Source organism: Canis aureus, chromosome 10 (assembly GCF_053574225.1).
Source record: "Canis aureus isolate CA01 chromosome 10, VMU_Caureus_v.1.0, whole genome shotgun sequence".
Taxonomy (NCBI): Eukaryota; Metazoa; Chordata; class Mammalia; order Carnivora; family Canidae; genus Canis; species Canis aureus.
The window spans coordinates 55915006-55941504 of record NC_135620.1 but is presented as its reverse complement, the minus strand read 5'-3'; the positions used below and the strand labels follow the sequence as shown (position 1 = coordinate 55941504).

General features: G+C 41.8%; 2 protein-coding genes and 1 long non-coding RNA gene across 9 annotated transcripts; 2 read left to right on the top strand and 1 right to left on the bottom strand.

Moving 5' to 3' along the window:
• The first annotated feature begins 295 nt into the window (after nucleotides 1-295).
• On the top strand, nucleotides 296-6199 carry EXOSC3 (exosome component 3). The gene is made up of 4 exons (XM_077912596.1): nucleotides 296-875; nucleotides 1769-1918; nucleotides 3943-4094; nucleotides 5400-6199. Exons 1-4 carry the CDS (start codon nucleotides 552-554, stop codon nucleotides 5599-5601), a joined length of 828 nt encoding a protein of 275 aa, XP_077768722.1. The 5' UTR covers nucleotides 296-551; the 3' UTR covers nucleotides 5602-6199.
• On the top strand, nucleotides 4101-4927 carry LOC144322477 (uncharacterized). The gene is made up of 2 exons (XR_013388110.1): nucleotides 4101-4511; nucleotides 4559-4927. It is a non-coding gene; the product is annotated as an uncharacterized LOC144322477 (long non-coding RNA).
• A 1123-nt stretch (nucleotides 6200-7322) lies between the features above and the next one.
• On the bottom strand, nucleotides 7323-22950 carry TRMT10B (tRNA methyltransferase 10B). 7 transcript variants are annotated; one of them, XM_077912588.1, is made up of 10 exons: nucleotides 22454-22515; nucleotides 22265-22347; nucleotides 15723-15925; nucleotides 15160-15268; nucleotides 14430-14554; nucleotides 12194-12346; nucleotides 10951-11029; nucleotides 10220-10287; nucleotides 8376-8499; nucleotides 7323-7819 (listed from the first exon to the last, which is right to left on the bottom strand). In XM_077912588.1, exons 1-10 carry the CDS (start codon nucleotides 22513-22515, stop codon nucleotides 7713-7715), a joined length of 1113 nt encoding a protein of 370 aa, XP_077768714.1. In that variant the 3' UTR covers nucleotides 7323-7712. The 7 variants fall into 7 exon arrangements, with proteins under 7 accessions (XP_077768714.1, XP_077768718.1, XP_077768719.1 ...); XM_077912592.1 differs by lacking the exons at nucleotides 22265-22347; nucleotides 22454-22515 and adding an exon at nucleotides 22803-22950; XM_077912593.1 differs by lacking the exons at nucleotides 22265-22347; nucleotides 22454-22515 and adding an exon at nucleotides 22816-22855.
• Nucleotides 22951-26499: the final 3549 nt, after the last annotated feature.

Below are 26499 nucleotides of genomic sequence, written 5' to 3'. Positions count from 1 at the left end.
GACAGAGACTGGGCGACACAGAATTATCTGGCGGCCTAGCAGGAGACAAATGGGGGCAAGACTAATACCTCTTATTTTCTTTCTAGTCTCTGTTTTCCACAGTGTGAATTGATATCTTCTCTAGCAACCATAAAAACAGGTTTTATTTAGAAAAAGGAAAATGCTTTTCCTTCAGAGGGCTGAGTCTTGGAAGGAAAGGATCAATCCCGAAGCCCCTCGGCTCGGTCGTCGAGGTTCCCACGGAACCACACTTGGGAGCGTCTTGTATCCAGCGGTGCAGCCCGAAACAGCGGAAGTGAGGTATTTGCCATCGACTTAAGCCGCGTGTTTCTCGTACTGATCCGCAGAAAGACCGCAAGAAAGGTGACGGGCGGGAGATATTACCGCAGCCACCTTGGCAGGACCCCCGCCCACAGCTCTCAGGTTTCAGGGACGCAGATGGTTGGGTTCCTATAGTCCGCTACTACCGGAAACGGAACGCCTCGGGCAGGCTGGCGATTGGACGCGGGGCCGGAAGCGGAAGCTGAAGGTTGCGTGTGGAGGTTCGCGGTATGGCTGAGGCGGTGGGTGCTGCGGCCGAGTCTCTGCCGGGAGACCGGGCGCGTGCGGCGCGCACGGTGCTGGATCAGGTGGTGCTCCCCGGTGAGGAGCTGCTGCTGCCGGAGCAGGAGGACGCTGAAGGCCCAGGGGGTCCTGGGGAGCGACCGCTGCGCCTGAATGCGGGGACGCGCTCCCGGGGGCGCGTCGTGTGCGGCCCGGGCCTGCGGCGCTGTGGCGACCGCCTGCTGGTCACCAAGTGCGGCCGCCTCCGTCACAAGGAGCCCGGCGGCGGCAGCGGCGGTGGCGTTTACTGGGTGGACTCACAGCAGAAACGGGTGAGTTGGGGGACTCCGGAGAGGTGGTACGGCCGTGAGGGGGATATTCTCGCTCTGCATGGGGCCCTGGACCTCTTCTCTGCGAATGCTGGTCCAGAGCCACCGTAATCTTGTGCGCACCGCTGCATTCCCCTCAGAGGGACTGTGAGCAAATGGAGCGTGGCCCGAGAAGGAGACAAAGGAGACTGGAAATCTTGGCGTCTAAGAGGATAGGGATTGTGAGACAGGGTCATTGCCTACAGAGTCTCAAAGGTCAGGGAGCACCAGAACCAGGCTCAATAAGAGGATGTAACAGGGAGTTAAATTTCTCTTAGAGTAGGTAAGAACTTTAATATGGGAAAGTTTGTCTAGCAATGAAATAGCCTTTCTTGGTTGTAAGGACCCCGTCCCCTGTACCATTGGACTTCATATGCCAGCAGAAGCTCTAGGAAGTTTTTTTGTTTTGTTTTTTAAGATTTTACTTATTTATTCATGAGAGGCAGAGACACAGGCAGATGAAGAAGCAGGCTCCATGCAGGGAGCCGGATGTGGGAGTCGATCCCAGGACTCCAGGATCAGGCCCTGGGCCGAAGGCCGGAGCCAAACCGCTGAGCCATCCAGGGATCCCTGCTCTAGGAAGTTCTGATAAGGAAATAAGAGGTGTGGGATACTGGCTCAAATGAACAGAGTATTAGAAGCTGTAAACCTGAGAGTGTATGGTGTGATTTTTTTTTTTCTTTTACTGAGAGTAACATCACATTTGTTGTTGATTTGTATTAATTTGTAAACTTGAATTTCAAAATATTTTTTAAATAACTCTAATGACCACTAAGGACTTATTAAAGATATCTTCCAAGATACCTTGGAAATGATTGTCATCTATGACTGTTCTTTCATTCTGTTTTCTTCTGTAGTATGTCCCCGTGAAAGGAGACCATGTGATCGGCATAGTGACAGCTAAGTCTGGAGATATTTTCAAAGTTGATGTTGGAGGGAGTGAGCCAGCTTCTTTGTCTTACTTGGCATTTGAAGGTGCAACTAAAAGAAACAGACCAAATGTGCAGGTAATGATGGGAACTTTTGGTTTCAAAAAGAAGAAAAGCATACGAATATCCAGAAACACTCAAATAACCAAAAGGCTACCTAAATGGTCTCCTAAGCATGACCTATTTTCCCAGCTCTATGGGGTCATCTCTGAGCGTCTGTGTAATCACTTTGGGGTCCAAGAGTTCCTTCCAGTGCTCCAGCTCTAACCAGAGTCACATACTTATTTTACATTTGCTATATTGGGGGCTGTTTCATCTCTACTGAGTTGAAAGGTTATATTTGTTCTTTCTATTGTTTTTTGTTATGTCCATATCCACTGGACAAGGAAGTAAACCATAAGCTGGGGAAGAAGGAGGAGTAGATGGTGCAAATTGCCATATCAGCCATCTATCCATCCTGATTGACTGGCATCTCACAACTTCAGTCACATCACCATTTCCCAACAGCTTTGATTCTGTCTCTGATGTTTTGCATGTTCATCCCTGTATGTCTCCATATTGCAAGTTCAGACCTTAGCTATTTTTTTTTACCAGACTTGGTCAGTGACCTCCTCATTAACATCCCTGCCTCTACACTTGCCCTCTCAAAAGCCAACAGCCTCACACACTCTCCTTTCTCCAAAAGAGGAAAAAAAAAAAGTTTCTTTGAAGCCTATAGATTTCATTGGCATTATACTCCAGAGGTCCTTTCTTGTCTATAATTGTATCTATGCTTGAACTATCTCAAACTATTTATTTATTAACTAAAGATTTTATTTATTTATTCATGAGAGATACAGAGAGAGGCACAGAGCTAGGCAGAGGGAGAAGCAGGCTCCTTGTGGGGAACCTGCATCAGCAGGGCTCGATCCCAGGACCCTGGGATCACTACTGGAGCCAAAGGCAGATGCTCAACCACTGAGCCACCCAGGTCCCCCTATCTCAAACTATTTAATAGCACTACTGAATTCATAAGTCCCTGCTCTTGTACCTTTGCTCGTGCTGTTCCCTTTATCTGGATTGCTCTGTCCCCTTAGCTTATGGAACATCTCATCTTTTGAGAACCAGGCTAACCACCACCACCTCGGTAACACCATCCCTCATCAACAGTCACCTTTCTTATAACTTTAGCACCTAAAAAGTCTTAAATGAACTTTGTTATTTATATGTACATCCTCACTGCCCTCCACGACCAAATGCTTCTAAAATACAAAGAATATTTTTATTTCTCTTTAGTTGCCAGTCACCAACTAATAGCAGATACACAACAGAACAAGTTAATTCTCCTCCATTCCCTTTGTTTCATCATTTTGAAGTTCAACTCTGAGGTTTTATTTTTTAAAGATTTATTTATTTACTTGAGAGAGAGAGAATGGGAGGAGGGGGAGAGGGAGAGAGAATCTAAAACAGACTCCACACTGAGTGCAGAGTCCAATGTAGGGCTTGATCTCACAACCCTGGGATCATAACCTGAGCCACCGGCACCCCATCTATGAGGGTTTTTTTTTTTTTCTTCATCTATGAGCTTTTGCATGAAGTATCACTGAATTACCATTGTTCATTTTGCTTTGATTAATATGCATGGCAGGAGTGTCTTCTATCAGTCTTCAGTAATTCCCTAGAGTAGTGCTAATAGAACAACTGTGATGACACTAATGTTTTATATCTGCATGGACTAGTATGGTAGCAATTAGCCAAATGTAGCTGTTGAGCACTTGAAATGTGGCTGATGCAACTGATGAACTGAATTTTAAATGTCTAATTGTAATTAATTTAAATGAAAGTTTAAATAACTGCATGTGGGTAATGGCTACTATATTGGATGGTGTAACCTTTGAGGATGTTCTCTTGTCTCTGAGATAGCTCCCAGTCTAAGGAGGGCACACTTCCTCATGTTGCCTTTTTAAAGACTCAACTCCAGGCTGACTGGGTATTCTGGAGAACAGTCCCTTAGTCACAGAAATACAGATGGCTGACATTGCTGCCTGTGAGAAAGAACCAGTAACAGCACCTATAGAGTGATTTGCTGAGAGGAAATGAACTGTTTTAAATTCTCATTTTAGATTGGAGATCTCATCTATGGCCAGTTTGTGGTTGCTAATAAAGATATGGAACCAGAGATGGTCTGCATTGACAGCTGTGGACGAGCCAGTGGAATGGGTGTGATTGGACAGGACGGTCTGCTTTTTAAAGTGACTTTGGGCTTAATTAGAAAGTAAGTCTTGATGCCTTCTGGCTCACCTGTCCTCTTTTATAATTCTACCTTTTTGGAAAGTTGTCTCATCTTTGGGGTTTGATCTCTTTGTAACAATGTCTAAATTTCCTCAAATTTAAAAATCATTGTCCATTTTAAACTCCTGCATTTAGTCCCATTCTCTCTTCATGTGAATATGTTAAGTTCACATGTATCTAGTGTAGTTTTTGTGTTGATGTGGAGTCTGGCTTTCTCTCCCAGAAAATCTGCTGTCTTACAGCTGATATACTGCCTCCAAATAGGAAAACTGGCCTTTCCTCCTAAGTCATTTGAATATAGAAGCAATTTACAATTGTATAAAATCAAAATTTTTTAGTAATGGGGGCCAGATGCAGGTAGGCTGATGTGCTCTTCAAGCTTATGCATGCATTCATTAAGGCTCCTGCTGTTAAAAAAAAAAAAAAAAAAAAAAAAAAAAAAAAAAGGCTCCTGCTGTTCTCTCCCACTAGATTTAATAGTCCCAGACATAGATTCTGTTAGATGTTTAAATCTTTACCTATTAAAAAATCTTTACTCCTAGAACCCCTGAGCTTCAGAGTTCAGCGTTGCATGCCTCTCTTTGTTATTTATTCTGCAGATTTGGACAATTAGTTCAAGACAGAGAAGCATTATTAACCAAGCAGCATCCTTGTAGTTTGAAAGTCAGTGCTTCTCTCCACGTACTGAATTTAATACCAGGGAATAACTTACATTGTCAGGGAAATAAGCTTAACCTGTTCTTTTAGCACCATAGATTAAAAAAAAAAAAAAAAAAGCTATGAATTCGAAAGCCTAGAATTAAGGTACTCTGACAGTATTGGGGAAGAACTTTATACAGTTTTTATAAAGTTGGTGACACAGGGAATTTAATTTTTTTTTCTTTTTTTACAGATTTTGTTTGAAAGAGAGCGAGACCATGAGTAGGAAGGGTGGCAGAGGGAGGGGGAGCTGCAGACTCCCCACTGAACAGAGAGTCCAAAGTGGGGCATGATTCTAGGACCCTTGGGATCATGACTTGAGCTAAAGGCAGACACTTAACCCACTGACCACCCAGGTGCCCCAGGAGTTTGATTTCTCTGTAGAGGATAATCCACTGTTGTGACCTGTGGTATACTGCTAAGTGTGCTTGGATGAAAGGGGGCAGCAAATGTCATGTGCCTTATTCTTGGATGATGTTGATGGGGTTTTGAGTAACTATGGAGAACTGTCCAGAAAGTAGGAGTCTTCTTCTAAAAGAGAGTCAGGTCACACTTCTTAAATTTAATTTTCTTTCCATTTCCTTACTAGGCTCTTGGCTCCAGACTGTGAAATCCTACAGGAAGTGGGAAAACTCTACCCACTCGAGATAGTATTTGGGATGAATGGAAGAATATGGGTTAAGGCAAAGACCATTCAGCAGACCTTAATTTTGGCAAACATTTTAGAAGCTTGTGAACACATGACAGCAGATCAAAGAAAACAGATCTTCTCCAGATTGGCAGAAAGTTAGATGGAATTTTTTCATGGGTCAGTTGACCCAAGAGACTATGGGTTTCCTGGGGAAAAGTTTTTCAGGGGACTCTCTCCCCATTAAACTTTCAGAAGACAAAATGTGAATGTACATATTGTCTTATCAAAGTCCTAAATATTTTTATAAAAATGTTACTAGTTGCCACCCATGTTCTTGTGGGTGAGAAAAATCATTATAAAATAATGATGTATTTTTTCTTTACAATAAAGTTTACTAAAAGTATGATCATTTATTTGGCATTAACTCCTCTAGTTTTGCCCAAGGGCAGCTTTTATAATAAACCAAAGTAAGTGTTAAAATAACAATTATTTTCTGATAATAGTAAAACATGTTCATCAAAGAAAATATAGAATACGTAAAGAAGCAAATACACTATGGACACAGTGTATGTGAATTTTTTTCAAATTGGAATTATGGGATTCTACTTTTTATACTACTTTATAATATACTCTGTCTGAACAACATTTATTTCTTATGTGATTGTTGTTAAAAAGGCAATAGATTTCATTATTTTCATATTATAGGATATTTTGGGTATGTCCAGCTTTTTGTTGTTTAATAAATGTTTTTATTTTAATTTTTTAAAGATTTTCTTTATTTATTCATGAGAGACAGAGAGAGAGGCAGAGACACAGGCAGAGGGAGAAGCAGGCTCCATGCAGGGAGCCCGACGTGGGACTCGATCCCGGGACTCCAGGATCACGCCCTGGGCCAAAGGCAGACGCTAAACCACTGAGCCACCCAGGTGTCCCTATAAATATGTTTTATAAATAACACTGATGAGGATCTCTGAAGCCAAGTCCAAAACTTGATGCCTAGGTTTTTAAAAAATGGTAGAGGTGATAGAGTTGGAGAGGAAATTCTTCCATGCTGTTTGGTGTTTTAAGCTAAGCCTTTAGAGGTGAAAATGAAGCCTGGCAGATGATTCAGGTCAGTGTTCTGGGGTCAGAGACCTCCCTGAGAGTATGAGATATCCTTGAAGCCTAGCCATAGGAGGGCCCTTTTGGATGACAAAGATTATAGAACTCGTTTAATATGGTGCTAAAGAACAAGGAGCATTATATATTCCCAAAGATGTTTCCTGAAGATTGGCTGTTTTTAAGAAAAGGACACTGATACAATTTATAAGGTGATCATAGCTCCTTAAGAATTAAATTCTGATGGGGAAGGGACAGAGCGGAGGAGTAACGTTTTGGTTCTTTTGAGATCTAGAATACATTCTCTGAATTTGCTAACAACTTAGCTTACAAGTTTACTAACCCAAACTGGTCAGAGTAACTGAAGCAACTGTACATAACTAAGATATGAGAGAAGGGATCACTGAGATTTATGTAATGAGAGGTGATCCAACATGCTTGCGTCAGAAGCAATGTACTTTCTGGTTATTTTTAAGTTAGACTTAAATACTGTGGTTTTGCTTTTCAGTTTGACCCGTTAGTTACAAATATATATGAAGAATCTAGTTTGTACAAAGCTCAGAAGGGATACAAAGATACTCCCACAAAGTGTCCTATTAGGAGGCTACTTTAGGAAGAAAGCCTCCACTCCCACACTCAGAGCAGGGGAGACACGGTAGGAGCCAAAGGTGGGAATGAAGTGCTACAGGGACTTAAAGCAGGGCTAGGTTAGGACAGGTCAATCCTGTGAAACATGTCAGGCATATTACTGAGTTGAGGAAAATGAGCAGCATCAGAGGAGGCTAGAGAAAGTGCTACAACTTTATGATGACAGTTGAGTGAAAATTAAACTTGATGTAACAATTATTTAAGCTATCTCTAAAGAGTAGATATTTCACAAATAGGTATATAGAAAATGAATTAATACATCCAAAGCCATATAGTTTAGGGCTAATTCCTTGTTATGTAAACTTTTTACTTAGTCAATATATATCTGGGCTCTTCCCATGAGCCAGGCACTATGGGAGATAGAAAAGAGCATAAAATATGGTCCCTGTTATTAGTAATTTATATTCTAGGGAAGAACCAGGATGTCAAGGTAAAGGCAAGTGTGTGCCATCGCCAGCCTCTGCTCTGCTTCTCTGTCAAAGCACCTCCAGCAGCTTTGCCTCCTGCAGCTCCTTAGGCTGTCCATCATTCCACTGAGTTCTGAAGAACGTAGCCTTTCCTGGAAGAAACTCCTTTCTTCAGTGCTTCAGGCCAGTTTTGAGTCTCAAAGTATGTGGACAGGATATCAAATACTGTTAGAAGGGTAAAAAGAAAACAGTGACCACACTGAGGAAAAAGAACTAATAAAGGACTAATGAGGAAAAGGGTGTTCTGGAATATTTCATTCAACAAAACTACGCTGCAGCACACATGGACCCAACTGCCTACAGGGACCTCAGCCTACACAGATACGAACCTTTACCGACAGTGCTGCAACACTGAGAGGAAAATAGTACAATGGGAACACCAAGGGGGACCCCTGATGTGGCTGAGAGGGGGCAAGCAGAGGCCGAGACGCTCCTAGGCTGAATTCTAAAGGACAAATGGGAATTCACTGTCGAATGATGGGTTGAATACAGGGCATTTTAGGCCAAGGGAAAAATTTCAACTACCATTAACATAGTTGGGATCTAGGAAGAAAATGAAAAATGCCTCTGAGAGGCCACAATACCCGTCATCAAGTGTATGCAATAAAATCTGAGCACATCAGTCAGTCAGGGTTGCTTCAAGGGCCATTTATACTTCAACACAACGCAAAGAAGTAGCACCAGAAATAACACATGTCAAGTGTAGGCCATTCAGCAGTACCTTGATTGATGGCCAATATCTCTGAATGATAGTTTTTCCCATTCTGGCATCTGACCATGTATTCCTGGATTGGCAAGCGGGCTGTCTTGACAGAATGTTCTTGGGCTTTTTGAAATGTCACCTTCTGTAAATCACAGTTAAATATTTTCCTTTTAAAAATGACAAAGATTGTCATTGTAATATGTATAACAAGCTGAAAAACCCCATTTACCACCACTCCAATTTCCATCTCTAATCGTTAATTACATGAAAAGTGTATTAAAAATCAGCACCCTGGGCAGCCTGGGTGGCTTAGTGGTTAAGCGCCGCCTTCAGCCCAGAGAGTGATCCTGGAGACCTGGGATCGAGTCGCACATCAGGCTCCCAGCATGGAGCCTGCTTCTCCCTCAGCCTGTGTTTCAGCCTTTCTCTCTCTCTCTCTCTCTCTCTCTCTCTCTCTCTGTGTCTCTCATGAATGAATAAATAAAATCTTTAAAAAAAATATCAGTAGCCTATGGCAGAGTGGAAGGAACTGCAGATAATGCAGAATATTATTCCATGTGAGAAATGGCTTGTGCAGCAAACATCTCACTTCCTTGGGAGTCATCTATCCACTAGTTGCTACTTACAATCAAAAAGGAAATAAAGAGAGGCCTATCTGCAGCCACAATCTGTATCCAAAAGTTCAAGAAGTCTAATCAATCAGAACACTCCTGACCCTAACTCAGTAAGATGCAGTTCTGGATATCTGGAGTTTTTAGCCCATTGCCATTGGGCAACAGCAAATTAGAGAAAAGAGAGAGGATTCAAGTCAGATACACCATGGACAACAAGACAGCATTAAGGCATGAGAGCACACAGCCCAATTAAAAAGGCTCTGAAAACTGCAGAAAAGAGTCATAAGAACCCAACCCCCCCCCCCCATCTGAGGCCATTTAGGATCGGAGTACAGTAACTAATATCCCTTTAAAGATGTCCCTGAGTCATGAACTGAAGTTTAAATTCTATTTGCTATCTTGTAAGAAGCTCTGGAAAGATCATCTACCTACTTAAAATTTGAGGATTAAAGAGAAAGGTTTAGATTACTGGGATAATTAACATCCTTGGGTTGGGAAGGGGCCTCAATAGTTAACCATTCCACTCTAAACATTCCTTCCAATCTTGGTGTATCCTCTATGGCCTCCCTCCTAAGTGGGCTCTGTCCTCAAATGGACAATCCTTGTCAAAGGGAGTTCCATGCATCCTGGGGAAACCTCTAATTTTGACAGTACAAATTAAAAGGAAATTCTTGATAGCCAAATTTTCAGTTTTCTCTGAGCTTTTCACTCATTTGTCCTAATTCCATCCCCTCAGGGCCACACACCAAGCAAGTAAAATGGCTCTTCCACAAGAAGGCCATTCCAATAAAATTCCAATTCAAAAGAAATCTGGACTGTCCTACTGATGTTGAGATTATAAAATAAGTCTTATGTCAGCAGAAAAGATGGCCTAAGAAGGAGCAATCTCCTCTCCCACAAAGAACAAATAGCTGGTAAGAATGCTGAGTCAATATTTCATTGGTCAATATCCTATCAGAATTACCCTTGCCGAACTAAAAAGAGGAGAGAAGAAAGGAGCTCAACAATGGCTATTTATCTAATTACCAAACATTCCCATTCCAGTTCCCAACTGGGCTGTCAGGTCAGGATTGCTAATGCTGATGAGGACAGGGAGCTTCACAAGTAGAAGGGTCAACCTAGGCAGGATAGGTTCTTTCTAGTCTTGAGTTTTCAGGCCTTTTGCATAAGGTTATGATAGGGCAGCTGCCTCTGAAAGTAAGCCCCACTTTTCAAAATACAGTTGTTAGGTCTGAAATGTACATTTACCTTCTGAATGCTTTCGTCCACAAGTCCACCAAGGATGTAAACTTTGTTTAGATCAATATCTTCAAGAGCTAATGAAAAAATGAAGGCCATTGAGATCAAATCGGTTTTATAATTTCTAAATCCAAAGAAAGTAAAAGCAAAGAATTATTAATGATTAAAAGTAGAAATTTAATGAAATAGAAAACCAAAAGGTAATAGATTTGTTAATTCTCTGAAAAGACAAAGCTTTGGCATATCTGATCAAGAAAAAAAGGTAGTTGATTCAAATCAACATGAGGACCCAGAAAAGAGACAAAATTAAAATGACAGAGGAATGTGAAATAATTAGAAAAGAAAACTAAGATCAACTTGATACCAATAAATTTGAAAATTATGTGAATTAGTCAATTTTCTGGAAAAAAATATGTGTTTAACATTGACCCAAGAAGGGCCAAGGAAGGGAGCTGACTGGGGAAACTGGGAAAGATTACCAGGTAGCTCACAAGGTCCAGCCGAGGCTGAAGACCCAAATCTATACAGCTGTGCATACATTGTAGGAAACATGGAAAGCATAGTGATGTATCCATCCATAAGACATGTGCAATTAATATTCATTCCTTTTTCTTTCCTTTTTTTTTTTTTTTTTTTTTTTGATAACGCCTTGGATGGCTTTAACAAGTTCTGACACAGAGAATAGTCAAACAAGGGCTAAGAACAAAGTGCTACATGAATCCATGCAGTCAAGTACATACCGTGTTCTGAGTCAGGAGTCAGGTACACAAGGGTTTCCAGAGGAAATAAACTAAAGCAGTCTTCCTCTGTTATGTCTAGCTGAAAAATGTAAATAATCCAATGTAGTGTGAACTAGGTTAAGATGCAGCCCACACTGCAGCAACTAGTTACCAGGCATCTATCTATTCTGCTGGGTATGGCCCCTATGTGCATCAAGGAGATACATGTCTGACAATCTGTTGTCAGAAGGTGCTCAGCTGGGGAGGGGAAGCAGAAAGGACACTCAATCCTACAAAATGAGACAAAGCAACAAGAGGCCCTAACAGATGTATAGGAAGGCTGTCCCAGGATGATAGATGAGGGAGTGACAATACCAGGGATGACCTTCTACTGAAGGGAAGGCTGGAACTTGGTTTCTGAGAAGAGGTGAGATTGATACATACAAAAGGAAGAAGCACTGAACGTGGGGAGAGTCACGGAGGAAAGGCATGAAGACGGGGAAGCAAGGGAACTCTGCAGCCCTAAGTGTGGGCCTGTCGCAGCCCTAAGAGTGGGCCTGATGGGCTCACATAAAAGAATCATAAAACACTTGTAGAGAAGAAAAGCTGGAAATGGTTGTATTATAGAACAGACTGTTAAGACGGTAACAGTGACCACAACTAACAGTGTAGGACCGTACAGGATACTTTGCACGCTCACTGCCTCTGTGAACCTCCCTGGGAAAGTTCACACAGTCCAGTCCCAGCTATATAACACAAACACATAGGACATATTCAGTGGCACATCTTAGGAAGTGATCTGGACTACTGACTGCATTACAATCACTACATTCATTAGACCCTAGGGAAAGATGTAAAAAGTAACTGAGTATTCCCTAAAACTCCTCTTGAATCCACATTACTTCCACAGGGATTTTCTCTTCCCCCACAACTCCTGTTCCCTAATTCTGTACTACTATAACCAAGAAAGGAGTCATGGCATTTTCCCCAATCATTCCTGGAGCATACAGGCTACCATACAATATGCAAGATACAAAATACAGTCCTAGAGACTGGTAATATTCAATCACCAATGCAGTGGAAGGCTGAAAGTTTAGAAATATAAGAACTGATAAGAGGTTCTAACATTTTTTAGATTGCAATAGTGAAAACAAATATTTCACACGTTTTTATATCAAAACATAAAAAAGTTTTAAAAATGTACTATTAGCACACAACCTACTTTTCAAATGACACTTCAAATAAGACATAAAATGAGGCTTACCAGGTAACTAGAAAATCCATCATTCATCCTCAAACACTCTTCATAGAGGGAACTGTCTGTTGTGAATCCAGTGAGGTAGATCCAAAATGGCCTGTCAGCTTTTTTATTTGAACCATACAACCTTCGGATCTGTCCAGCCAGTCTACTTAATTCCTTCAAAGAAATGCCGATGACTTAGCTTGGAAACATGCCCACTCTTTCTAAATTCATTATCAAGAAATGGTTACTCAGTAAGTTCACTGAATGCTACTCTGGGAAATCTCATAAACTAGAAGGGCTCCTTTTTTTTTTTTGTTGCAGACAGAGGTGCGATTAGGGTGGATTTTTTTTTTAACTTTTTTTTTTTTTTTTTTAACTTATGATAGTCACAGAGAGAGAGAGAGAGAGAGGCAGAGACATAGGCAGAGGGAGAAGCAGGCTCCATGCACCGGGAGCCCGATGTGGGATTCAATCCTGGGTCTCCAGGATCGCGCCCTGGGCCTCCAGGATCACGCCCTGGGCCAAAGGCAGGCGCCAAACCGCTGCGCCACCCAGGGATCACAGAAGGGCTCCTTTTACTCTAGGAGCTAGTATGTATATGTGGGCCTGCATGTTACACCCCACCGAACTTGCCTTAGAGATCAAAGTTAAGGTAATGACACTAGCCCAAAAATAGTCGGTTAATGCAAAGACTGAGCATTCTCCCTCCTTCTGGACCTGTTGTTATATATCTAATATATGATATATGGAATTGTTCTTCTAGCTCCTATCTAAAATTTTACCATATACTATTTACTATTTACTTTAACAAGGTCAGAATACTATACATTTTCTAATACTCCATCAGATAAACTTGGCAGCTTCTCCCTAACTCTGGAAGATTTACTAGGGTTGGAAGTTTTAACTTTCCCTCCTGATTCAGAGACAACACCCTTAAGAAAGGTAGTTAAACAATCTGGCATGATTTGGTTCAAAAGAAAAAACACTTAAAAAAAAAAAGATTTTATTTATTTACTCATGAGAGACACAGAGAGAGAGAGAGAGAGAGAATGGCAGAGACACAGGCAGAGGGAGAAGCAGGCTCCATGCAGGGAGCCCGACGCAGGACTCATCCTGGGTCTCTAGGATCACGCCCTAGACTGAAGGCGGTGCCAAATTGCTGAGCCACCCAGGCTGCCCAAGAAAAAACACTTTGGGTTTTATTTAATCTGATACCTCAATTACTATAAACAGTAGAAAATTCTTGGTTGACCTTTTCAGAGGGCTATACTTAGAGGTTCCATGTAAGAACCCCAGATCTTCAGTCTTTCTAATTTCTCTGAAAAACATGCAAACACCAGCACATACAACAAGAGATGTTGACAAACAGAAAAATATGTTTTGTGGTGGAAGGCCTAAAATGAAGGCCCACCACTGTGTGTTAATTAGACATCTGGTGAAACCAGGTGGGCCCTGAAAAACTCAACTGAAAGTTCTCCCAATTCTGCTCCCTTCAATAAGGTGCCCTAGCTAAAGAGTTGTTTCTATCAAAGGGACCAGGCATAGTTCCTGCTTATCTGCGAGGAGTGAGTTTCAATTCCCTGCTAGCCTAGGAACTTTTCCCAGCAAATCAATCACATCTTCCTGTAGGAACCAAGGGGGTACCCCAGGCTCATGACACTACAAAGCCTGCCTCCCACAGCCCCTGGTTGTTCCATCTGTTCCTGAGTGTAACCCTCTATGGCCCTACATGGCATGCAGTGTCATCCTTTCCCTGGGCTGAGTACAGGTGACTAATAAACTGCTATCACTCTTATCTGTCCAATGTCAAGTGTGTTTTTTTTTTCAGTCTAGGGTGGAATCTCTCCTTCACAATAGGGTGAATGGAAAACCATTAAAACACATACATTGTAGGAAGACCTTCCACCAGGGCATGTCCTCACAACATGCAACCAGGCAAGTATTTCTCTTCCCAGTAGAAAGCCAGATTTCATCTCTGGTGAACTGAACACAAAAGGCCCCATCTAGACTAGGGACACCATGAACACAGAGGCAACAGTGTACAGCTCAGAAAAGAAGATAAGATAAAACTTTGCAAACTAAACTAGAAGTTATCTATTCTCTTTCTGATTCAAAACAACAGCCATCTTGGAACTGAGTGGCTTAATGCATAAAAAACTAAACACTTTTGCTGGTTTACTATGGAATTATAGAAGCTGGAACTGGTCATTGACCTCCCTCATGTGAGCAGGAATTCAGAGTTTAATGGATGTCCTACCTTCTTAGACATGTGGTTGGTCATACTCAGATCAATACAGAGTCTTGGTCCTGAGTGTTTGGCTTCCAAAAGTCTCTCCTTCGTTAAGGATCTCAGAAAACGTTTGCTGTGCTGGGGGCAGATGCCTAGAGTGAAATTATCAGAAAGGAATAAAAGTGGGAAAATAAAGGAATACATTCAGTAAGAAAGAAATATTCCCAGCCAACTGAGTACTTTTTGCATACAAAGAGAAACCTGAAACTCAGGCAATGTATTTGTTCATTTGGGTACAGCAGAGTGGGGAGGAGTGTGGGCTCTGGAGCACATTGCCAGGTGTAAATCAGAGTTCAATCCATTCATTTATTACTAGATGATCTTGGGCATGTTATTTAATTTTTGAGCCTCAGTCAGTTTACCTACAAAATGGAGATAATAAAAGCATTACCCTTAGGGTAATGCATGTAAAAATCTCAGCAATGAGCCCAGCACAAGGCACTGGGTAAACATTAGCTGCTGATTTTGTCATTCCTTCTGCTTCTGAGCTCATAAACACATAGGTGCACTAGATTTGTGAAAGGCAGCCTAAATTCTGCTTTGATACTTTATTTCCCAACAAAATAGAAAGGTTCTACCTCCAAGATGTTTTTTACTTAAAAACAATATTCCCACTCTCCCAGGAACATGCAGATACCAGTTTGCTAAGACATAAATATGATTACACCAGCAATTTGATGTATTGATGTATTGTTACCTGAATTTTCTACACGATTGGCCTTTCTTCTTTCTTTTTCTTGCTTTCTTTTGCTCTTCTTTGCTGCAACTATCTTTTCCCAGTGTCTCTGTTTTCTTTGGACATTTTTCTTATGTTATCCAGAAAACAAAATTGAGAACTTTGTAAGCATTGACATGGAAAATGAATATTCAAAAGTTACTTAATTATTTTTTTTAAATCAGATTTAAAGTTAGGAGAGAAAAAAAGATATTAGAAAAAGATTGGATTATGTTCAGAGAAAGCAGAACCCCAGAAAAAGAGATGTGATGTGTCCAAAGTAAATGTATTAGGGACAGGGCCTAAAGCAGACTTTAGATTTCCTGATCCTTCCAAGGTGTATCAAAAATTCCCCTTGAGCTTTATTTACTCTTCTTATGAAGCAAGTGGAACTGAAACCTTAAACCAGTTAGCAGGAAATTCATCCAATTTTGGAATATGCCAAACTCACTCCTAGTCTGTTACTAGTACCTACCCTTATACAAGGGGACTCTGGGACATAGGATCATCCCAAAGCCAATGGCCAGGCAACTCGCTGCACTTACTGAGCACCACGTTGCACTGCCTGTGGGCAGCGTCTCAACCTCCCGATGCTCACATTCCACATCGATCTGTAGAAGCTGGAAGCTTTCAGAGATGCTATCTTCACCTGTGTCCTCTAGGATGACTTCTTGTTCCTGCAGCAAGTGTGAGTCTGTTTTCTGAGCACTCCCTTCCAATTTCCAGTCCATGTGCTTAGTCTTCTGTCCTTCTCACCCAGGTGGGAAAAAGGCATAATTATGTGAGATGTTACATTATTTCACTTACAGAGGTATCAAAGAGTGTTACTGTGTTGCTGAAGGAGTAAAAGTGTGGAAAATATTAACACAGATGTTTCAAACAAAAGCATCTGTGTCTTCCAGAGAAATGAGTCAGCACAGAAATGTTTTAGTACTAAGGACTGAATCCACTTCTTAGAAGACAAACAAAACTGACACCTCCAAGCAATCAACGATTATTCACTGCTGCAGTGGCACAGGTAATCCAGTCATTTATTGTGCTCTTCAAAATCCATGTAGTAGTTGAGGGCGGGACAGAAATAGCAAAAGCCACCTCCTCCATTATGTTTCAGTTTATATTCAAAACTATTCCTTTAGCAAACATTTACTGAGTATCTACTATATGCAAAGTCCAGTACTAGAAATATCCTAGGAGAATAAGAGCTAGCCAAAAAATGGTAATGAGTTTCCTGAAACCAACCAAGAATCCTTCTGGGTTGCTGGTGATGTTTCACAATTTGTTTTTCCAAACTATCTATTCCCTCTCCCAACTCAGTTAAGTATCACTGCAGCTGAAAGCCACGGTCATCATTGAGAATATTAATATCCATCAGAAGTGCTGAGGTAGGAAAATATGGAGAACCACTGCTATGGCACACTTAACCAATGCCATAATTTCAAAGTGCTGTTCAAAATCCCTGGGAATGTTGTACATAAAAAAAAATGGCTCCCATCTATAGCTAAGTGTCACAAGGAATGATATGTCCATTGCTTCTGGCTGCTCCTCTGAGTCCAGTGTGCTACCATCATCTTTGGAAAAGTATTATCTCTGCAAACGTAAATCTATGTAATATGATTCATGCATATAATTTTTTTAAGAAGCCCTATTTATAATGAAAGGTAATGATCCTCACTCCAACCCCTCTCACCTCTAGGGGCAACTTGTTAACCAAGTGTTTTTAGTTCATTTGATAACTGACTCCTTAACATGAAATCCTATGCTCTCCATTTCTTCTTAAATCATCACCTTTGAATTATATCAACTCCCTACGAAACACTTAAATTCAAATCACCTGGGCAGCCTGGGTGGCTCAGCGGTTTAGCGCTGCCTTCAGCCCAGGACATGACCCTGGATCGGGTCCCGCGTCGGGCTCCCTGCATGGAGCCTGCTTCTCTCTCTGCCTCTCTCTCTCTCTGTGTCTCATGAATAAATAAATACAATCTTTAAAAATAAAAAATTCAAATCACCTCTTAATTTTTCTGTTACACCAACCTTTAAAAATTTTTTTGAGGTATAATTTAGATACAGTAAAATGCAAAGATTTTAAGGGTACAGCTCAGGAATGTGTGTGAGGGAGAAATATACCAGTTCAATGAATTTTTGATAAAAGCATAAGGCCTGTGTTACTCACACCCTCATCAAGATATGGAACATTTCTATCACTCTAGAAAGTTCCTTTCCTTCTGCACTTTCCAAGTCAATCTCCATCCCATTCCCACAACCACACAAAAGCAACCATTGTTTTTTTTTCTATAACTATAGATTAACTGTGCCTATTATAAAACATCATATAAATGGATTCAACCAGTGATATTGACAGTTTCCCCCTCAACATGTTTTTGAGATTCATACATGTTGCTTCATGTATTAAGTTTATTCCTTTTAATTGATTAGTGGAATTCCATTCTATGACCGAATCACAATTGGTTTATTCTCCTGTTGATGGATATTTGAGATTTTTCCAGTTTGGGACTCTTATGAATAAAGCTGCTATGAACATTCTCTTACAAGTATTTTTGTAGATGTATGTTTTCATATCTGTTGGCTAAGTACTTAACAGCAGAGTTGAGGGGCATAGGACAGTTGCCCATTTAACTCATAAAAGACTGCCAAAAGTTTCTCAAAGTAACTGTACCATTTTACAGTGCTGTCAGCAATGAAGGAGACTCCCAGATGCTCTGCATCATCACCAACATTTGCTGTTGATAGATTTATTTTTTTTTATTGTTTTTTTTTGTTGATAGATTTCTTAATCTTAGCTATTCTTTTTTTTTTTAATTTTTTATTTATTTATGATAGTCACACACACACAGAGAGAGAGGCAGAGACATAGGCAGAGGGAGAAGCAGGCTCCATGCACCGGGAGCCTGATGTGGGATTTGATCCCAGGTCTCCAGGATCGCGCCCTGGGCCAAAGGCAGGCGCCAAACCGCTGCGCCACCCAGGGATCCCTTAGCTATTCTTATGTAGTGGAACCGAGTTGTGTTTTAATTTGCATTTTTTTGACTGTTAATGATATTGAGCACTTTTTCAGGCAATTTATTGGTCATTCATAATATATCTTTGTAAGATTTCTGACCAAGTCTTTTGCTCATTTTAAAATTATCTTTTTATTAATGAGCTGTGGAAGTTAATCATATTTCTAGACACTAGTCCTTTTTCAGATATGTGTATTTGAGAATATTTTCTCCCCATCTGTGGCCTGCCTATTCATTTTCCTAACATTGCTCTTTGTTGACCAGAAATTAAAAATTTTAATCAAGTCTAATTGATCATTCTTTTTCTTTTATAGTTAATGCTTTCTGTGTCCTTTAAGAAATCGTTGCCTACCCTAAAAGCACAAAGATATCCTATGTTGCTTTCTAGAAGCTTTATAATTTTAGCTTTTACATTTAGGCCTATAATCCATCTCAAATTCATTTCTCTCAAGGATAACAGTCTTGTCCTGCCTATTGTCCAATGCCTGAAAGCAGTCTCTTCATATAACCTGTCTAATTTCACAGCTTTTTTTCAATTATAGGAAGGTAAGTCTAATACCATACCTCTGTCATGATAATTACCAGAAGATATTTTTACTATGTTTAATAAGAATATCTTTAAACTTCTCGTTCAACAATCTCAGGGTTAGGCTCTGAACAAAAACACCCTTATCTTTCCCTTCCTCTCTCTTCCTCCTTCAATGTTCCAATTTTGGTAAGCAGAAACTTTAATTTTACATGTTCAAGACAGGTTCTACATTGTGTTGTGTCATCATTTTTAATCCTTTTGAGCTTTGTCTATCCCCTTGGTTGTTTCTAAGTTTTGTAAACCAACAAATTGCATTTACATTAACTGTATAAATATTACCCCTTACAGAGCCGAATAGTGTCTATTTTGTTTTCTAATGTTTTTTTGTATTTATTTTATTTGAGAGAGAGCTCAGGAGCACATGTACACATGCAGCTTACATGCAGGGGGAGGGGCAGAGTGAGAGGTAGAGATTTTCCACTGAGCTCAGAGCCTGACTGAAGGATCAGAGCTTGATCTCACCACCCTGAGATCATGACCTGAACCAAAACCAGACTTGGACACTTCACCGACAGTCATCTAGATGCCCCTGTTCTCTAATGTTTTGACTGCAGTTCCTGTTCCTAGCAATCATTTCTAGTGTAGAGCTCATTTTTTCTTGTACTCCATCAAATGCTCAAAATCAGGCCAAATATTAGTTTTGTTTTTCATTTAGACATCACAAGTTATTGTAGTGGAAACAGCAGTCTTAGGATTTAGCCATGCTTCTCAGCTTCCTACATGTGAGTAGTGGGGTAATAGCTAAAACACTTAACTCTTTGTCACCGATTCTATGAGATGGGATAACACTACATGCCAGGACTGGTGCAAGAACTACACATTCATTTACCTGACATGGAACAACTATACATGAAATACAGGCTGTTCAAACCCCAATTGGTGTTATTCTATTAGTTTTTCTAAAAAGGTAAGCTTCTGAGAAGTTTTGGGTTTTCATCACATATCATGTGAACAACATATGACCACCAGATATATTCCTGAAGATGGCCAAGTAAATTACATTCTAGATTTTCAAAACTAAAGATTAGAAATTTGCGTTCATTTTCTTGTATAAGCTAACGTTTACTTTTGCTTAGAAATCCTTTAATACTCAGTACAAATTTTAATGTATTTAGTTATACCATTGACTGCATCACTATGAATTTATGGCATACATAACATTTAGTACTGCATATTATTTCTAGAGAAATGTGGAAAATACCAATTATTCTTAGACATTTCCAAAGTGCTGCAGTGTTCACATATGAACAGCGATGTTGATTATAAATACCATTTTTAAGAAAAGACAGCCAGACCTGTTATGACCATTCCTTTAGATGACTGGACAAATCTTATTTGGACAAATCATCAGTCATCATCTGCATTCTACATTTAGGCATTCAAAAAAAGGACAAATGAAAACTTTAGGATAAACTGGTCCAATACCTAAAAACCTCATTGTTATCAAGGTGAGAAAACACATCAATTTGTTAAATGAATGCCAGTTTGTTAACAGCCAAGTGCTTTCCCTTCTCTGAACTCCACAGCATCTTGTATCTTTATCTGTTTATCCATTCATTCAGTCAATAAATATTCATTGAGCTCCTCCTCTTTGCCAGAGCCTTTTGGGGAATGGCTGGTAGGCAATGGATGTAGATAGCTCATTCAAAAAGTCTGGCTTGGAAGGAGAAAAGAGAGCCAGTGTTGGAGTAGCTGGAGGGGCTGTAGAGTTTTCCACTGTTGTTTAGAAAACTGGAAAGTCTATGCTCATGTTTTCTCTCCCACCAAACTGAATTCCTTTGCAGGAGGGACTGTGTACTTATATTTACATAAACACTAACAACTCACAGTACAGAACCTTGCAAACAGCAGTGTTTGAATAAATGTTGTTAAACGAAACTGCATTTTACCATTACCATCCCCATTTCCTCCTTCCTATTCCCCTCCTTGTATCTCAGACCTCTTCAACTTCCTATAGTCCCTGAGGATGTTTCTCAGGAAACTGGGATACAGCAATATTGAAAATCCAGGGATCCCTGGGTGGCGCAGCGGTTTGGCGCCTGCCTTTGGCCCAGGGCGCGATCCTGGAGACCCAGGATCGAATCCCACGTCGGGCTCCCTGCATGGAGCCTGCTTCTCCCTCTGCCTGTGTCTCTGCCTCTCTCTCTCTCTCTCTCTCTCTCTGTGACTATCATGAATAAATAAATAAAATCTTTAAAAAAAAAAAAAAGAAAAGAAAATCCAATGAAGGCAATTCCAATCACTACCGGAAGAGTCTGCAATATAGCAGATTGGGCAGGGACCACATCTTCTTCATCTTTGTATCTTTAGAGGCCAGCACAAGGTCTGGCACAAAATGGAAGCTCAGTAAATATTAACTAGAAGCTTGCTACCTATTGATCCTCAGAAAACAAATGTGAAATTGGACATCACAGATATCATCTGTGTGAGATGTTATCTATGGCCAGTTTTAGCATTTCATTTTTTCATTAAAAAGTGTTTTCTGGGGTCACCTGGGCAGCTCAGTGGTTGAATGTCTGTCTTTGGCTCAGGGCGTGATCCTGGGGTCCCGGATTGAGTCCTGCATAGGCCTCCCTGCGAGGAGCCTGCTTCCCCCCCTGCCTATGTCTCTGTCCCTCATGAATAAATAAATACAATCTTTTTTTAAAAAAAAAAAAGGTGTTTTCTGGCGTCGCCTGGGGGAATCAGTCGGTTGAGCATCCGACTCTTGATTTCAGCTCAGGTCATGGTCTTAGGGTCATGGGATTGGGCCCCGTGTCAGGCGTGGCATTCCACTTGGAGTCTACTGGAGATTCTCTTCCTCTGCCCCTCTCCCATGCTCTCGCTCTTTCTTTCTCTAAAACAAATAAATAAATCTTACAAAAAAGAAAAAAGATGTTTTCTGAGCCTCTGTTACAGTCCAGTACTGAGTATTGGAGTTTCTCAATTAGTTACTAATCCTGTAACAGTTACTAAGCACCCAACATAACAGTGCATGCTGAGGATTTGAGAATGATGTCCATTCTGCCTTCACAGGGCTCCAATTATCTGACTCAGCCTTGCATCATGGATGGTCTGTTTCCCCACTACATTATAAGCTCTTCCAGGGAAGAGACGATAAAGAATTCAGGTGCACACACTCAGTGACCAGTACTGAGCCTTGCAGAATGAAAAGCATCATCTTAAATGTTTGATAATTATGTTACCCTTCTGCTCACAATTATGCAGTGTTTTCCATTTCACTTATATACATAACTGAAATCCTTACAATGGCCTATACTGATCATTAAGGTCTGCCTCCCCCCCCCCCCCCCCCCCGCCCCCAATCAAGTGTCCTCTGCACTTTCTGGTCTAATTGCTGCTCCTAACATACCAAGGATAGTCTCACCTCAGGGCTGTGCACTTGCTCTCATTTCTACCTCCAGTGCTCTTCCCCTAGATAACTATATGACTACCTGCCTCATTTTATTCTGATTTTCATTATCTGACATGTTTTACTTACTTTTTATCTGAATTTCTCCATGTCTATCATGTAAGCAGATGTTCTGTTTGCCTTGTCCACTACCCTGTATGCCTACAAAAAGGCTTGGTACATAACAGACGCTCAATAAATACTTGCTGACTTGATCAATTCCCCACCCCACTCCCCATCTCTGAGTTGGCCTCAGATCTTTCCTCACCCAAGTCCCACCTGATGAGCATATCCCTGGACGCTAAGTGATGGGCCAGCCTCTGTTTGCACGCTTTTCTCATTTTCTAAAATTTAGTTCACGGAAACTGGCTCCAGTCCTCTGGCACCTTCAGCACTAGAGCACCCAGACCCCCGACCCGAGAGTACCCCACCTGTGGGCCCCGCCTCTCCTACAGGCTGCTAGTGTGAGGGGAGGCGGCAAGGGAAAGCACCAAGAAGGTGGAGGACACGAGGCCACAAGACTGTCGAGAGGACCTTCCCGGTGACTGTGCCGCCCACGCACGAGGTGGCAGTCCCAAACCAGACCCCTCCAGCCCCAGGCCCGCCCCGCAACGAGCCCCTGGCGTACCTGAACCCCTCACCTCACGCAGCCTCCGCGGCGCACGTCAAGCCCCGCCTCCGGCCTCACTTCCGGTTCCTGCCCCCTCTCCGAATGGCATTCTGGTAGTTGTAGTTCTCACCCTGGCATCTAGCTCCAGTCCACCAGTCCACCCGCGCTGACACTAGGGTGTTGCCTATGGTTTACGCAGATATTGATTGCCTCGCCTGTCTGAGCCTGTTTCCCGGCTGTGAGATGGAGATTACAATCCCAGCCGTTCGCAGACCTCACAGGGTAGCGGCAGTAACCAGGGGTTTTGAGGGCTGTCAAGAACTGGGCAATTGGGAAAGTGGGCTGCAACCAGTCTTTTTTTTTTTTTTTAAGATTTTATTTGATTCACGAGAGACACATAGAGGCAGAGACACAGGCAGAGGGAGAAGCAGGCTCCCTCTGGAGAGCCGGATGCTGGACTCAATCCCAGGACCCTCCCTTCACACCCTGAGCCAAAGGCAGATGCTCAACCAGATGTTCCCTGAAACCACTTCCCCCCCCGCTTTTTTTTTTGAAACCAGTCTTGAGTCACCTTTCACCTCAAGCCTGGGGGCCTTGCCCTCCCCTGGGCTCCTCTACAAGCCACAGAACCCACCAGCTGACACAGCCTTCCCTGAGTACACAGCGGCCCTTACCACCACCTGGCTGTTCAGGCAGAGAACAGAAATATCCCGGTTTGGGGCCTTAACTAATGAGTCTAGCCTCTGGCCATTCTCCCTTACTCAATTCACCTCAGAGATCCATGGGGAAAGTGAGGCTCAGAGACATGAAGAGACTTGTCCAAGCCTTGGTCTGATAAAAATTATCAGCCACTCTTCACTCTTCCCCTTATTCCCAGGGGTCTCACCCTTTCAGAGAGACCCTAGCATGAATGAGCTGGAAATATCTCCTGCCAAAGATACTACAGCCCTGTTGGATTCCTCCTTGACCCCACACTGTTTCCCTCTCTGGACTTTCTTCCCACAGCTCCTCCAACACCTCCACCCTGTCCCTAAGCCTTCAGTTCATCCTTTATTGGCTACTACAGCAATTTTATTTTTTTTTTATTTTTTTAAGATTTTATTTATTTATTTATGAGAGACACAGAGAGAGAGAGAGGGGCGGGGGGGGGGAGGGCAGAGACAGGCAGAGGGAGAAGCAGGCTCCATGCAGGGAGCCTGACGCGGAACTTGATTCCGGATCTCAAGGATCAGGCCCTGGGCTGAAGGTAGCGCTAAACCGCTGAGCCACCTGGGCTGCCCCTACAGCAATTTTTAAATGCTAAAAGTAAACATTCTTTATCTCCCAGAAGGCTTTTCCTAAAACCCAGCTATAACACCTCTTCTCTGCTCAGAAGCTGGTCCTGGATTTCACTCAGCTGGGCTTGGGAAGTGGCTCAGATGGTCTTCAGTGGCTCCCATCACACCTACTGGTCCCTGCACATTGCACTCCCTGCCACTGCTCTTGTATCTCTTCTTGCCCCTTCCACCCTTCACCGCCACCCCCCAAATCCCACCACGCAGTGGACATCTGTTTTCCAGATGATTGTGTCTCCTCTGTTCCAAATCCTAGTGGCTTCCCACTGTACTTGGATATAAAGTCTAACTTTCCCAAAGCCTTCCTGGACTGGTTCCTGACTGCTCCACCAATCTCATCTATCACTCTTCCTCTGGCTTGCTGTGGTCCAGTCACACCTGGCTTCTTGAAATGCTTCAAGTATACCAAAGATTTGCACGTACTGTTCCCTTTCCTCTCACTTTTTCTATGGCTGGCTCCTTCTTGTCCTTTAGGCTTCAGCTTAAACCTTCCATCTTCAGAGAGGTCTTCACTGATCACCCAGGTAAGATTGGCTCATCCTATCAACATCTTGGCACTCTTTGTTTCTGTATATCACCTGTCAGTAATCTTTTTTTTTTCTCCTGTGTCTTTCCTACTAATTTTAAGTTCCTGAGGGAACATCTATCATGTTGATGGTTTGGTTCCCAATGTCACTGCATGGTTTGATGATAGAATCACCAAATGAGTGATTTTTCTCCTTTCTTAACACATCCCAAACTTACCCTCCTATCTGCCAAGTCCAGGACAGGATACTCAGTAGCTACTCCATAAATACTTCTTGACATAGTTCTCATTAATGCTGCCTCCTACAGGAAGACTTCCACAATCACTACTCTGTCCACAACTCCAAAATGACTTCTCTTCTTTGAGCTCTCACAGCATCTTATATGTCCTCTTTCATTGTCCTGAGCCGACAGACAGTGCCTTATATTATAGGTCTCTACCTTTACATGTCATCCTATCTCTTAGACTAGGAGCTCTTGAAGACAGGATTCTCATCCAATTATTTACATCTGTAATCCTGCATCAGGCATCACCTGTGATGGGTGTAACAAATGTTTTCATAAAGAAATAGATCAGCCAATGTGATGGTGAGTGGGAAAAGGATAGAGAAGTGCAAATGTCTGCTAGTTTCTTAGTCATTAAACACGACTCTTGCACTGCATCACATTCTACGTATTTCATCTAGGGGCCTATGTATCTCAAAGTGCTAAACAGGACCACCCCCACCCCACCCTTCATTTTAGCCTCTCAACAATGAGGGATTTCCCAGAACTTCTGGAACTTAGTACTCCTCAGGGGAACTGCAGAGTAAACTACCAACTCCATACAGTAGCAACCCAAGAAAGTTAATGGATTTGAGGGGAGAGCAAGTGAAGAAAGACAGAAATAAACATTTGAGTACCTATGCCAGAGGCTTCACAGTCTTCCTGCCTTCATGATTATTTCTCACAATAACACTGAATGTGTATTACATAACGATCTCTAGTTCAGGATATTGTCCCATTGATAAGAAAATGTATTCAATGTATCTAAATAAGGCATCTGGCACACTGTAGGCCCTCATTAAATGAGACTAGTAATAGTTCCTTTTGTCCATTGGAGAAACTGAGGCCCAGAGCAGTGCCTATAATAACACTATCAGGATTCAAGCCTTGGTTGAGTTGAAGTCCTGAGCTCTTTAACTTGTGAACCTATAAATCATGTCCATGTAAATAAGTTGCATAGCTTTTCAGAGCTTTCTGCTGGTAAAAGTGTTCAAGTCCTGTTTAATTAACATCATACAATTTTTATTATTTCAGTGTACTATTGTTCCTATTTTTCATGGCCACAAAGTCACTTCAAATCTATGTTCAAGGGCCTTATTTAAATGTTATTCAAAATATTGTGTGAAAAGAAATAGGCCTCTAAGAAAATTCATCTTTTCCTGGCACGAGTACTGGTTAACTGGTTAGTTAACAAGTAACTGGTAACAAGGGGTGAGAAGAGCATCTTCTCTTCTCCTAAAATATTGCTTTCCTCTGATTCCCAAGATCTTAGGTACTTAGGTACTCATTCTGCTCCCTGCTTTTTCTGGGTGAAGGAGAGGAATTAGGGGGCCAGTGCAGACCACAACTGATCAGGAGTACCAGAAGGACAAAGGGACCCCTTAAATGAACCTTAGTAGCCCAATGTGAGCATCTCGGCCAGAATTGGCCTCGACAGAGAAGCCAGGGTAAAAAGACATCCCAAGGGTATCTTGAAATCAGTTTTCCCGGGGTCTGAAAACAAAATGTAAGAAATGGTATCATACTGGTTGAAGCATCCGTAAAGTTTGGGAATTATTATTAACTTTTACTATTTGCTAGATTATTTACCA

Excerpts from the sequence above, each read along its gene's own strand:
- EXOSC3 (XM_077912596.1), top strand. The coding sequence starts at position 552 with ATGGCTGAGGCGGTGGGTGCTGCGGCCGAGTCTCTGCCGGGAGACCGG. Across the intron at positions 876-1,768 it reads TGGACTCACAGCAGAAACGG|TATGTCCCCGTGAAAGGAGA; the intron begins GTGAGTTGGGGG and ends TTTCTTCTGTAG. Across the intron at positions 4,095-5,399 it reads ACTTTGGGCTTAATTAGAAA|GCTCTTGGCTCCAGACTGTG; the intron begins GTAAGTCTTGAT and ends TTTCCTTACTAG.
- TRMT10B (XM_077912588.1), bottom strand. The coding sequence starts at position 22,515 with ATGAGAAAAGCGTGCAAACAGAGGCTGGCCCATCACTTAGCGTCCAGG. Across the intron at positions 15,926-22,264 it reads TGGAGAAATTCAGATAAAAA|GACAGAAGACTAAGCACATG; the intron begins GTAAGTAAAACA and ends CTGGGTGAGAAG. Across the intron at positions 10,288-10,950 it reads GACTCCTGACTCAGAACACG|CTCTTGAAGATATTGATCTA; the intron begins GTATGTACTTGA and ends TTTTTTCATTAG.